Source organism: Ahaetulla prasina, chromosome 2 (genome assembly GCF_028640845.1).
Source record: "Ahaetulla prasina isolate Xishuangbanna chromosome 2, ASM2864084v1, whole genome shotgun sequence".
NCBI lineage: Eukaryota > Metazoa > Chordata > Lepidosauria > Squamata > Colubridae > Ahaetulla > Ahaetulla prasina.
The window spans coordinates 284,509,773-284,523,591 of NC_080540.1; the positions used below are offsets into that span (position 1 = coordinate 284,509,773).

Genomic DNA, 13,819 nt, shown 5'->3' on the forward strand with positions numbered 1-13,819 from the left:
TCTCCCATCTTCTAACTGCATCAGAGAAGGGCAAAACATATGCCTGAAGCTCAAGGTGACTTCTTCCTATCACGGACAGGTTATCATGGTAGCTGATGCAGCCACCCTTTGCATTAAACCAAATACCAAGGAATATTGAGGGTTATTTTAAGAACAGCTCAGAATGATGTTATATAAATCTAAATTATACAAGTCATTTAGACTTAACAAGATCATGATACATCTTTCAAAGAAAATCAATTCAAATTTAAACACATAAAGCAGTCTGGACAAGAAGGAAATTAAACAAATTCCAACCCAGAAAAAAAAAGAAAGAAAAAGGGACAAGATAAATTAACTGAAACGGTCTCGTAGAAGGATTACTTTACGAGTTGTAAGGTGTGAGGCAGATGAAAGGTTTCGTGCCCAAGGTTAATTCACAAAGTTGACTTAATTCAGAATAAATGACTGGACGTAGCCCTGGAATTGCCATTGGGGTACTAGTCAATCTGATCTCAACTTGCAATCTTTTCCGGCTCTAAACTGACAGACAGCGAAGGAAAAGATGATCTTATCTATAAAAAAAAGAACCCTTCATGTCTAAAAGGACAATTGAGATAGGAAGCTCCAAGAATATAGCATATTCTTGCAAAGCAAGACAAGAATGCAAAGGTTTATTAGAAAAGCAGCGTCACAAACACAAGCCTATATCTGTATGTACTGTATTCTTGAATTAGGGCCAATAAATAAAATGTCTGTTAGATACATATTAAAAAGCACAGAACATTACACTTCTCTGACTAGTTTCAGTGCACTCACCGAAGACATAGTATGGAAATGTGAATGGGCAGTTTTGAAAGCTGCTAGAATATTCTTAAAAAGAGATTCTGATATACGCTATGTAAAACCTCGGTTTCATTGGCCATCGAGTGGAAATACCGTTGGATGTGAAAATCCATGAAATCAAAATATACATAATTCATACAAATGGTAGTCAACATGAGTTGCGTCCACTTACTTCTTTTGTACAATTATGTAATTATGCAGATGACATGAATTGATATGTCAGTTGTTTGGATGGTTTCCAAAAAGGAAGGGGGAACTTTGTCTATTGCCTGGGAGCAAAAATCCAAAATACATTTTTGTTCATTTCCTGAATTTCCTGATTTGAATTTCCTGGTTTCCAGAATTGAAGTTTTAATACATAAAGTTTCATGGATCCCTTTTAGGATACTAAGTTTCAACTGGAATTATTGCTTTCTTGAAATATTGCTGAATTTTGACATTATGCATAACCCAGGAGACACAATTTTTTTTTTTAAAAATGTAAACATTTTTAAAGAGATTTTTTAATGGTTTTTTAAGAGGATGCTGAACCATAAGAAGTATCTGTATTTTAAAATATTGTTTTGAATATACTCATATACATACTATTTCCCAAAGAAATATTTCCAAAACTGCTTTAAAAGGTAGTCTGGAATTGTTCTGTTTAAACCAGGGATCTCCAATCTTGGCAACTTTTAAGCCTGGTGGATGTCAACTCCCAGAATTCCGCCAGGCTTAAAGTTGCCAAGGTTGAAGATCCCTGGTTTAAAACATTCCTGACCTCTTCTCACCTTTTGCATTATCATGATCTATTTATTCTGAAGTTCAATGAAACTGCATATATTCTCAAATGGCTCCTCCTTTTTTTCCCTATTACTTCATGTCACACATTAACTAACAAGCAAATGCAGAAAATGCTCACGTGATATAACACTGTCCATATACTGAGGTAAATAAGGAGCCCAGGTGTCAATGGCTTCCTTCCTGCCCGCCTGCTCAATTCTCCTCAGCTCTGCTAACAGTAAGGCTTGTGCGGCTTCTCTTACCTGAAAATCCAAACAGAACAAGCATTGGTTCAGTTAAAGCACTGAAATAATGGTAGAAAAAAGGGGATGCAGTTAAAAAATAAACATTAATAGTAATTAACCAGAGGGAGTAGGGATGCAGTGGCTCAGTGGCTAAGACGCTGAGCTAGTCGATTGAAAGATCGGCAGTTCAGCGGTTCGAATCCCTAGTGCCGTGTAACAGGGTGAGCTCCCGTTACTTATATCAGCTTCTGCCAACCTAGCAGTTCGAAAGCATGTAAAAAATGCAAGCAGAAAAAGAGGGACCACCTTTGGTGGGAAGATAACAGAGTTCCGTGCGCCTTTGGCATTTAGTCATGCCAGACACATGACCACAGAGACGTCTTCGGACAGCGCTGGCTCTTTGGCTTTGAAACAGAGATGAGCACCGCCCCCTAGAGTCAGGAATGACTAGCACATATGTGCAAGGGGAACCTTTACCGTTACCTTTAACCAGAGGGAGTCCAGTAGCACTTTTCCCAACGTATAAGGTATAAGCTTTTATGAGCTGTTCATGCCTTTTAAGGACATTGGTGGGGTGAAAAAAGGTGTTACCAGACTCCTGTTTTTGTTTATTGGTTTGACTGATTTTTGTAGACAAAGTTCTTCTCCAATAGCAGTAGCACTTGGACTTGTATACCTCTCCATACTGCTGTACAGCCCTCTCTAAGTGGCTCCATGACATTTCGCCATGGCTAAATTGCCATGGCCAGCTCACCACAGCCAACTTGCTGTGGCCAACTCGCTCCACGGGACAATTCGTCACGGCCAACTAGTCACAGGGACAACTTACTGCAGGACGAGAGTTACACTAATATCAAAGAAACGGTGGGATCAAATCATTAAAGAAACGATGCAAAAGGAGGGACAGAACGTAATGTGAATGACAAAAATTAAAATATTTTTTTTATTTATTTTAAATAATTAAATTGAATTGTTAAATTGTCTTGAGGCGAGTTGGTCATGGTGAGTTGGCTGCAGTGAGTTGGCTGTGGCAAGTTTTCCTATTCTGTCTCTAAGACGTTTACAGCAGGGGTGTCAAACTCGGTTTCATTGAGGGCCGCATCAGGCTTGTGTTTGACCTTGGGGTGGGGTGGCAGGGAGGCACGGGCAGGGTGGGCATGACCAGCTCAACATCACTCGTTTTGGGGGTGCCTGTGGTGACCCGAGTGCTCTGCCAGCGAAAACAGGCTCCTGAGCTCCATTTTCGGCTGCGACAGCCTCCTGCAACCCTCTGCCAGCAAAAATCCGGCCCCTGGGTCTTGAGTTTGACATCCTGGTTTACAGAGTCAGAATATTGCCCCAACAATCTGGGTCCTTATTTTACTGACCTCAGAAAGATGGAAGACTGAGTCAACTTTGAGCCGGTCAGGATCGAACTGCTGGCGGTTGGCAGAGTTAACCTGCAATACTGAATTCTAACCACTGCGCCACCACGGCTCTTACTAACAACTAACTAGCAACTAATCTGACAGCAAAGCTGTGCTGTATTTGATAAGATACATAAAATAAAAAGATTCTTCATAAAATTGAGCATTGGAGGAATAGGACATTTTGGTACTTCCCCAATACGGATGCTGAGGGAAGAACCCCGTGGACACAGAACATCAACACTTTTTTGAATAGAAAAAATACTTCCCATGATTATGCTGCCATTTTACCCGTGGGACATGATGGCAGGAGTAACCAAAAGGTTTTGGGTTTTTTTAATAATCAGACTGAGATCAGCTTTTGCCGAAGGATTCCCAAAGATTTCAACAGATACTCTCCCAAGCCAGTTTCTCTGATAAGTTGAGACGGAGAGACAAATTTCCTACTCCACACAGACCTGGATTTCACCATCTCTATACAACGTCAGCAATAGTTTTTCAATTAAGCTGAGACGCCAACTCAACCCCCTACTGCAAATGTCACAGATTGGCTCCTCATATATTTCTTTTAAAGCTGCACAATCAACATTTTTTCCCCTTTCTTCTTTTTGCCATAACAGCACAGATGTAATGTCAAGGCCAGATAGTCATTGATCAAAAATAGGGGACGCCAACTCCATTTGCCAGCTAGAGAAGTTACTCAGCATTTTCACCCTAGAAACTGGCCTAAAATAGAATGTCTTTTCCTTTGTTAAAACCACATCTAGCATTTGACAACAGCCAAATCCTTACAAACGTGAGGTGTATGAGTGTGTGTACATCTGTCACCATTAGGTGCTTAAATATTTTAAAATATTTATGAGAAGGTGGAGGGATCTGAATTAAAAGCAACATAGAGGAGAATATTTTTAGCCCGGGGTTGAAATTAGGGATCCTTGGTACTTTTCTGAGATCAAGTGTTTTCTTGCAGACGTTTCATTAACAAACTAGGTAACATCATCAGTGCACCGATGAGGCTGCCTAATTTGGATAATGAAACATCTGCAAGAAAGCAATCAAACTTAGAGAGCATCAATGACCCTTAAATGCAACATTTCATGGAAGTACAATCAGCTCAGTTTCCTGCACAGTGATATAAAGGGTTCCATTCTCTAGAGCTGCTCCTCCTGTCATCTTACTTCTAAAATCAAGCAAAGTATCGAAAAGTATTAAAAATAAATTTGCAGCAGTTATTGAACTGCTGATGCATGAACAGTAAACTAGCTGTGGTTTAATTCAAATGTTGGAAGCTGTGTGTAGTTTATGGAAATAGGACGGTTCAGTTTTGAGTAAAACTTCCAGGTATTTGGATGGAACAACGGTGACATCCAGTGGCTGAAAAAAAATCTACTGTGCCCTCCTGTTCGCTGTAGTCTTCCCATTTAACCAGAATATACTGTTGTCACACAGGGATGTTAACTCTCCATTTTACAAAACTGACCCGCAAATTGAATTGCATATACCTATATATATAAATCCAACCTTTAAACCAGAATTATAGTACCCTTTTCTTGGAACAATATATCCAGTGTAAAAATAGTATTCCCTGTGCTGGCCAATAGATTCATTTTTCCCTAACTGCCATCTTCAATAAAAAACTGTACCTCCAAGCATCGATCTTGCCATCTACGAGCCAACATTTCAAGGAGAGGTGGTCTAAATTGATCCAGGCCCAACAGGTCAGGGAGCATAACACAATGCATAGCAGCAAGCTGGCTCCATCCTGTTAAGATACAGGCAAAAAACACAACAATCACAATAGCAAAGGTAGTGGGAAACTGCTATATTTACTAGCAGCCATAAGAGCATTTCTCTATCCAGAACTTGCAATGGATAGTTTGAATACAAGAAATACTTTTCAGAATAAATAAGGCTGAAGTTACATTAAGTGAAAAGCTAAAAGCAATATATCGCCGTAAGTGAATACATAGTAATCTTTCCAATCATTTTAGGCAATCAGTTAATTGAAGCACATATTAACTATAATGCACTGTCATTCACATTTATTAGGGTATCCTTGCTTCCCTCCTTATCTGATACGAATAATTGCTACTTACCTCAACTGAATTTTAGATTAAAAACCTTTCGAAAAGGGCAACTTCCAATTTAATCAAAAAAACTCCCAAATTAATCTAATAATCATCTTTCCAAAATTGTACATTTGCAATCTGTTTTTAACCTAGTTTACCTTACCTTTGAGATAAAGCGATGCGTGAAGACGATCAACAGAATATGGCTTTATTTTTTCCATTCTCCTTACCTCATTCCTACTGGAAATCGGGATCTGTATCCCTGTCAAAGTCTAATCTCATATGCCACTGCTATAAAAAGATTGAACCTAGATCCAAAGATGCACTTCCAGCCGAGAAAAGCTTTTGCAGCTCAAAGGGACCATGAATACAAATGTAAAAAAAAATGAAAACTATAACCATTACATTCTCCCCGCCCCCCCCCTTCTCTCTCTCTGTGATCATTTGCTGAGAAATAAACAAATAATGTTAAAACACTTCTTGTCCAGTGGAGATTTTGAAGAACCTCATTATAAAAGTATAATCCACCAGTAATTGCTGATTCATTTTGAGATCTTATAAATGAATGCAGTCCACTTTCTCTTCCCCTCACACCATAGAAACCAACGGTTAATGTTATTGGGCAGGGGTATCCAACCGTGGCAACTTTTAGACATCAACTCTCAAAATGCCCCATCTAGCATAGCTGGCTGAGGAATTCTGGGAGTTGCAGTCCAGAGGTCTTAAAATTGCCAAGGTTGGGCACCCCTGCTATGGGTTCATAGGTTTAGATACCTAAGAAGGGATTGTATGGCAACAACTATAAATGGGGACACAGAGAGAACATTCATAACCATTTCTTCCCACTGGTAATTCTCCACTATCTACAGGATCATAAAGTGAATCAATAAGAAAAGAAGAACAATGACAAACTATCCCAAATCTGACTCTGAGGTTGACCAAATAATATGTATTCACAATGAAGTATTGCCATTGTCGAAAATATCAAGATGTCTCAACTGACTAGCACAAGGCTCATGCTAAAACAAGAGGTCTTCATTTCCCATCAAAAAATCAGGAGCTCAATCAATGAATTACTTTTCTGTCTACAGATCCAACTTGATTACCAAGGCAATACACAAATACAATGACTGCAATCCTGTCCTGCACCTGCACAGCTTTACCTGCACAGTTATCTAGAAATGAAATATTTTGTATAGGGTTGTATAGGGTGTTGAGGATTAATGTCAGGGGCAGAAAGAGATGAGGTTCCATTAGAGGGGAAGAAAAGAGTTTTATAGATAAATGCCCTCTAATTCTCTCTCTGATACATTCTACATCTTAGGGAAAGGTAGCTTTCTCATGGTTTTAAATTCCTAGTTCTATGAAACCCACAAAGGTAGAACAATGAAAAATCTTTCTAGTTGAAGAATATGCTAGATCACTTTACATATTCATACCTTTAACCCTCAACACTTGGGCTAAAACAGGGGTGTCAAACTCGATTTTATTGAGGACGGCATCAGGGTTGTGTTGACCTTGGGAGGCTGGGTGGGTGTGGCCATGGTGGGCACGGCCAGCTTGATGTCACTCATGTCAGGAGCGCCTGTGGTGGCCCGAGCACTCTACCAGCAAAAACAGGCTCCTGAGTTCCGTTTTCGGCCATGAGAGCCTCCTGCAGCCCTTTGCCAGTGAAAATGGAGCTGGGGATGGGTGTGCATGTGGGCCCCCAGGCCCCGTTTTTGCTGGCAGAGGATTACAGGAGACCATCACAGCCAAAAATGGAACCTAGGAGGGCTGTGTGCAGCCCTCCCGAACTACATTTTTGCTACAAATCTGGCCCACAGGTCTTGAGTTTGACACTCCTGGGCTAAAAGATACTTCCAAATATTTTCTAAGTCACTTTTTCTTCCCTCTCTAAAATTCCTTTATACAAGTCTGAAATATAATAAAAGATAAGAAAACAGTCTTTTCAATATCTTGAAAAGGGTTGCTCTTGTGGTGAAAACAGAAGGCAGGAATATTAGGCACGTACCTGCCTTAACTTATGTAGATAAAAAAGGTGTAAAATAATAATTAATAGCTGGATAAAAATGCCAAACCCAGTCTAAACATCTGGCTGACTGTGCGATGAACCATAATAACGAACCATAATAACAAATAAACTAGTCCGTAATATAAATCTATTTAGTGGAAATTTATGAGATCAGAGGCAATATGTAATAGAAATTAAACAATACACAGCTACCCAAAGTATAACTGTACACTAGCTATTAAATCTATAAGATAAAGACATATACTGCTACATTCAATGTTTAAATAAACCATTAAAAGTGTAAGTTCAGTGCTGGTTATCATAGACACCAATCCATTATTTTTTAAAAGGAATTGATTTCACAATAAATTTATTGCTGTGCCAATATACAAGAGTCTAGATGTTGTACTGTCTATTTTTATTCATAATTTTTAAAAAAACTGAAACTCCGGCAACTTTTCAGTCCAAGAAAAGATAGGATCAGGTTGACAAGGAGTATAAACACGATCCAATTTCTCCACCTCGGCTAAGAGAAAGCAGCATAGGAAGCCAACTTTAGAAGATATCTGAAGGGTGAGTTGAACAGTCTAGCTTCCGTGGCTGGAGTTCTGTTTGGGTACCCAGACCCAGACCCAGAGAAGGTCTGGATGGCAAAGGTAGGAAAAAAAGTTCCAAAGGGGCTTTCCTAAAAGGCAATTGGATTTTCTTGGTTGTTTTTTTTAAAATGTTTCGCTTCTCATCTAAGAAGCTTCCTCAGTTTGGGACAATCATGACCTGGATCAGGGATCTCCAACCTTGGCAACTTTAAGACTTGTGGCCTTCAACTCCCAGTTGCCAAGGTTGGAGACCCCTGACCTGGATGGTTTGAGAATCTCCATGGAAGGAGAAGGAAACAGTCACCACTGCGATCCTTCTGCTTTCAGGAGCTGCATGTTGTGGTCCGCCAGCAGTCTGCGGAGCTGGCAACGGAGTCAGACAACGATGAGGCTGAGGAAAAGCGTGGGCCAGTCCTGGAGGCTGGGGAAGGCCCGGATGAGGGCTCTTTGTTGGAGGCTGAGGTGGGGCCAGGGCCATCGGGGAGTGAGGTGCAGACTCCAGAGCCTCCAGAGACTGACAGTATTGAGGCAGAGGAACAGGAGGAGCCTGTTCCTAATGCACGCATAAGAAGAGCTGCCAGAAGGAAAGAGCAGGGCCAAGAGATGATTGGCCCCTCTCATAAGGCTTAAAAGACCAGCAACGGCATTTGGGCTTTGGCGAAAAACAATGTTAATAGCTTCATCTTGTTGTATTTATTTTATATCGGTGTCTTCTGAACTTTTGCCAGGAAAGGCCTTTGGCAGTTTGCCTAATTGGACCAAGGTTGGTGATAGGACTGAGGAATTTGTGTTGGGAGGAATTTGCTTTAATTTAGTTGAACTACGCTGAGAATGAAGTAATTCTCAGCTGTTCGAATAGCGTTTGTTTGTTTTTACACTGACTGAGTTTCCTACTGCAGTTATCACCAGCAGATGAAACCAGCACTGCAGTTATCACCAGCAGGTTGACTAGTCAGAAGAAGCAGAAGCAACCCAGCAGTTTTCACCGCAAGGGGAGGTGCAAGGTGAAGCCATGTTGTGGCATTGTCCCAGGGACTTGGTTGCTAGTGGTGTGTTCCTATGACTGTGAATCATGAGGCACTTGCCTTACATGCCTTACATGCCTATGTTTGCCTTACATGCCTATGTTAACCTCTACCTACTCTTCTGAGAGGGGTCAGGAGAAGCAAAGGGCTTTTTATTCACCCTTTACATGGTCACAATTTGGGTTTGAGGGAAGGGGGCCTCTGTGAAAGAGTGAAAAGACTGAAAAAAGAGAAAAGAAAGACTGAGAAAGGGGGAAGGGAGGGAGGGAGGGAGGGAAGGAAGGAAGGAAGGAAGGAAAGAAGTCAAGCAACCTTTTTTCAGCCTTGACCCATGTCATTGTTAAAGGGGTCCTGATGTATAACTTGGCGATTTTCTGTGGAAGAGGGCAATAAGGTTCCTTTGAGGAAGAACCTAGGGAGAGTTTCTTTGGGGCCATCAGAGCTAAGGAGAGACAAGGAATGAGCTGCATCAACCCTGGCTGTGAAAGGACACGGGGTGAGGGGGGGGGGAGAGAGAGAGAGAGAGAGAGAGAGAGAGAGCAATTCTGTGATTGTTCTGGGAAAAAAACACTCTGAAGCTTCTGTTTGAAAAACTTCTGTCCATAGTAGACCATCTGCTCTTCTGATGGTGTATCACTTGGCCAGACTTGGGCTGTTGGGAGTTACAACTGTGCAACATTTGTAGAGCTACAGATTATAGATTGACATCTAATTGTTAAGTGAAATGAAGTACTCTTCCTGCAATACTTGTAATCATTTAAATCTGGGACCCTTGGCTTAGAATCAAGATGTTTCAGAGAAAACTCTCATATCCTAATAAAACTGAGAGATGTTACCCCCCCAAACCGTAAGGGTGTCCATTTAGCTCTACTGCATGGCACATTCTGTAATTACTCCAGAGGGAGACTGGACTGCTGCTGATTAGAAGAATGCTTGAATCTAACAGTAACTTAATTAAATCATTCTTGGCATGACAAGAACGTGGTAAATATAATATGGTCTTAAGTTGTAAAACCGGTCTTTACTATTCGTTAAAATGATTATATTCTGAATTGAAAGTCAGTCAGTACATTATAAGGCGGTGTGTTTCAACCTTATCAATCTTGAAATGTATGGACTTCAACAATCAGAATTCCCCAGGCAGCATGAATTCAGGGTGTTGAAGTCTACACATCATAAGATTGATAAGGTTGAGACACGCTGTTATAGGGTGTTTCTTTATTTCAATTTCAGTCTTCCAAATCTCTTCTGGGAGGTACTCCTTGAAATCCATTCCATTGGAGACAGAAACAAGTGGAAGCAATCCCCATGCCAACACACACACACACACACACACACATCCAGATACAGAGTGTGTGTTTTACAAATCATTTAAAACCAATACATCTACTTTTAGAATCCATTTGATTTTACTGATCCTGACACAGTGAAGTTTTTATTTGTTGGAACACCACACATTAAATTGTTATTTAATCAGTATATACTGGTTCAATATAATTCTGAAACAAGACTTGCAAAATGCAAAGTTTTTTCTAAAACTATTCATGCATACCTGCCATTCATGCATTTACAATGCCATATCATCAACCAACTCTAGAAATTTTCTTTAAAAATATTATTTGAATTCAAAAGATTAAAAACATCATCAATCAGGATATTGACTAAATTGCATTTGTCATCCTCTGGCCTCTCACTTCACTATATGAAAGAGAATTAACAAATTTTAAAATGTGTGGGCCTGGGTACTCTCTGAACTTGGTTGTTTTCTTGCAGATATTTCATTACCCAAAGAGGCAATGTCATCGGTGCCATAGTCACCTACTTGGATAATGAAATATCTGCAAGAAAACAACCAAGCTCAGAAAGTACCCAAAATCCCACAGTTCAACCCTGAACTACAATATTCCCTTCTATTGAAACTTTAAAATCTCTGCAATCTTTATACTCTAATAACTAATGTTGCATATGGTTGTCATTTTAAAGACATGATCAGCCTGCAAATGCAGAGAAAATGAATTAGTTTTAACGAACTAAATTTATTTATTTATTTATTTATTTATTCGTACTTTTATATCGCCCTATCTCCCTAGGGACTCAGGGCGGTGTACAGCCATATAAAAAACACATAAATATACAAAGTAAAACATTCATCTAAAAAACTTATTATAAAGGCCAAATATTTAAAATAAACATATAAATAGTAAAACCCAATTTAAAACCAAATCTAAAATTTAGACATTTAAAAAATTTAAAATCCTAGGCTAGCCCTGCGCAAATAAATAGATGTGTCTTAAGCTCGCGGCGGAAGGTCCAAAGGTCAGGAAGTTGACGAAGTCCTGGGGGAAGCTCGTTCCAGAGGGTGAGAGCCCCCACAGAATGAAGTATTGTATATAAGTATATTGTATACAAATGAAGTATTGGTTATAAATAAAGACTGCTGAATGAATGCATTTATTAGTTTTAAATGGAAGTTGCTACGTGAGTTTAAATAGTTTGGAGAATGGATTAACAGAGGCATATAACACAAGTCAGACAAAAGAAAGAGAGAGAGAGAGAAAAGGCAAAGTAGAAAGAACAGTGGTGAGAATACCTTCATTTACTAAGAAACAGGAATGTAAAGGAGGAGCAGGGCCAGAGCCAGAGTGATCAGCTTCAGTACTAGCAGAAACAGCAGGAGCAACTTGAGCAGGAAAAGAAGAAATAAAAGAGGAAAATGAAGAGAGACATTTCCAGAAATGAAAACAAAATTGGTTAGTATTATTAAAGAACAGAGTAAAACCAAAATCTCTATATTAACTGAAACACTATAAAAGAACCTTTTAAGAAATGTATCCAGGAGAGAAAAAAATAAGTCAGTTATACATTAACTGGTTACTCGGATGCCCCAGAATATGATTCATAGACACCCTCTGCGAAGATCTGAATTCAGAGGTGCCAAGTGCATTTTTGCCCATAGCGTGATCTAAGCTGTGGTTTGTTTAACAATGACTTATTGAGCAAACAATTGTATGGGTTAAGCTTAGCCGGCCGTTGGGATGGGCACAAGGAAGTCCCATGGCATTTTGAGAATTCCAACCTGGGTTTTTTGGGGGTGGGGTGTGTGTGGATAAGTTGCAGGGAACCCTTTCATCCAAAATGGACAGTTGCCTGTTTGCCAACTATTCAAGGGGTTTGAATTTTTTTAAAAAAATCAATAGATGTAGAACAAATCCTAAAACAGGCTTAAAACTACCAAAGACAGGCAAATGGAGAGAGTAAAGACCCTTTGACCTCAAAAAGAAAAAGGAAAAAAAAACCTGTTTCTGTTGACTGTATGCTACCTCGTTTCCCTGAAAATAAGATCCTGTCTTATATTTTTTTGAACCCCGAAATAAGCGCTTGGCCTTATTTTTGGGGAGGTCTTATTTTGGGGGGGGCATGCGGAGCAAGATAGGGCTCCTCTTGCCATCTTACCTGGTTTCCAGCTCTGCTTCTCTAAACCTAACCACTCGGATATCAGACAAGAGTTAACTCTTTCCTGACTGCTGGCCCTACAATCGATGAGAATGGCAGGGACTGGCTATGCATGTGTTTAAATATTTTTGGAGTGGGCTTATTTTCAGGGAGGGCTTATTTTTGGGGGGAAGCTTATTTTAGCGCATGTGCTCAAAAGCCTGATTGGGCTTATTATCAGGGGATGTCTTATTTTTGGGAAAACAGCGTGTGTTTTCTCAAACTCTGAAAAACCAATCCTTTCTAGTACTTACTTAACTATCCCCCACAATATGTAGCCGCTGTTATAAGTATAACTGACAAATCACACTGATAAGTTCACCCAACACACCTCAGCCATCCAAAGCACATTATGGCTTAGTGCAGGGGTCTGCAAACTTGGCTCTTTTAAGACTCTTTCAAGCTTTGCTGGCTGAGGAACTCTAGGAGTTGAAGTCCACAAGTCTTAAAAGAGCCAAGTTTGCAGACTCCTGGCTTAGTGCAATGGGTGAATGTCATTCATGGCATATTGACAGAAAATACATCTCAGTATGACCAGTGTATGTCCTTCATACAGAATTATTATTTTAATAAACCAGATGTAAGCAGTGTATTCATATTACGGCCACTTCAAAAAACAGCCTAGCCTTGAACAAGTGGCTTTTCAGAAGTGGTGGGAGAGCAAGGCAAACTCAACGTTTTGAAAACGAATTCTCTTCAGGCAATCCGCGTCTTTAAAAACCGATGATTAAAAAAAATAGCGTTGGCCGAATTAAAACTTCTTTCATTTTATGGTGGGCATTTTATGAATCGTGGAGGGGATTCTTAATTTTATTTTTTTTAAACGAGAAGGCAGTCCAAAGGCAGCCATAAACTTTATGGCTTCACTAATGCTTCATGAATCAAATTATCATATAAAAGGGCAGGCAGACCTTATGGCACACACCATTCTACAACCAGAGGTCAATGTTAAGATTTAGAGGTCACTCGCTGACACTTCCTTCTTGCAGAGAATTACCATATGTCATGCACAAGCATCTTCAAATTAATCCCTCTCCTTTATTCCATTGCAGGATGACAATGGGTTCAGGCTCCAGAACAGATTATGTATTGTTTCCTGTATTGTATGTTTGGTTTTCATGCAGTGAACTACTTTTGTTAGTCTAAGACATCTGCATCAAAATTACTGCTTGTATGATTTCCACACAAATGCATCATGATGGCATGCGCAAACCGGCTTGGTGCACTTCATGTAAATGGGGGGGGGGGAGGAGGAGAGGGAGAAAGAGCTCACTAGAGCTGTTAAGGGATTCAGACTGATAAATGCAAAGATCTTCCCCAAATATGCACGTGAATTCCAGACTGAAAGTTTAAGGTGCGATATTGAGGTTTGGGCTCTTTTGTGA

The 13,819-nt window shown here is 39.9% G+C and overlaps 1 protein-coding gene across 1 annotated transcript in view; it reads right to left on the minus strand.

Annotated features, from left to right (window-relative positions):
• The window catches only part of WDR7 (WD repeat domain 7), a 261,730-nt gene that overhangs the window by 184,353 nt on the left and 63,558 nt on the right, over nt 1–13,819 (minus strand). The window contains exons 19-21 of the mRNA XM_058168102.1: nt 11,533–11,622; nt 4,882–5,000; nt 1,727–1,850 (exon numbers count right to left, since the gene is read on the minus strand). Of these exons, the coding sequence (XP_058024085.1) occupies nt 1,727–1,850; nt 4,882–5,000; nt 11,533–11,622 (333 nt within the window). The remainder of the gene's footprint in view (nt 1–1,726; nt 1,851–4,881; nt 5,001–11,532; nt 11,623–13,819) is intronic.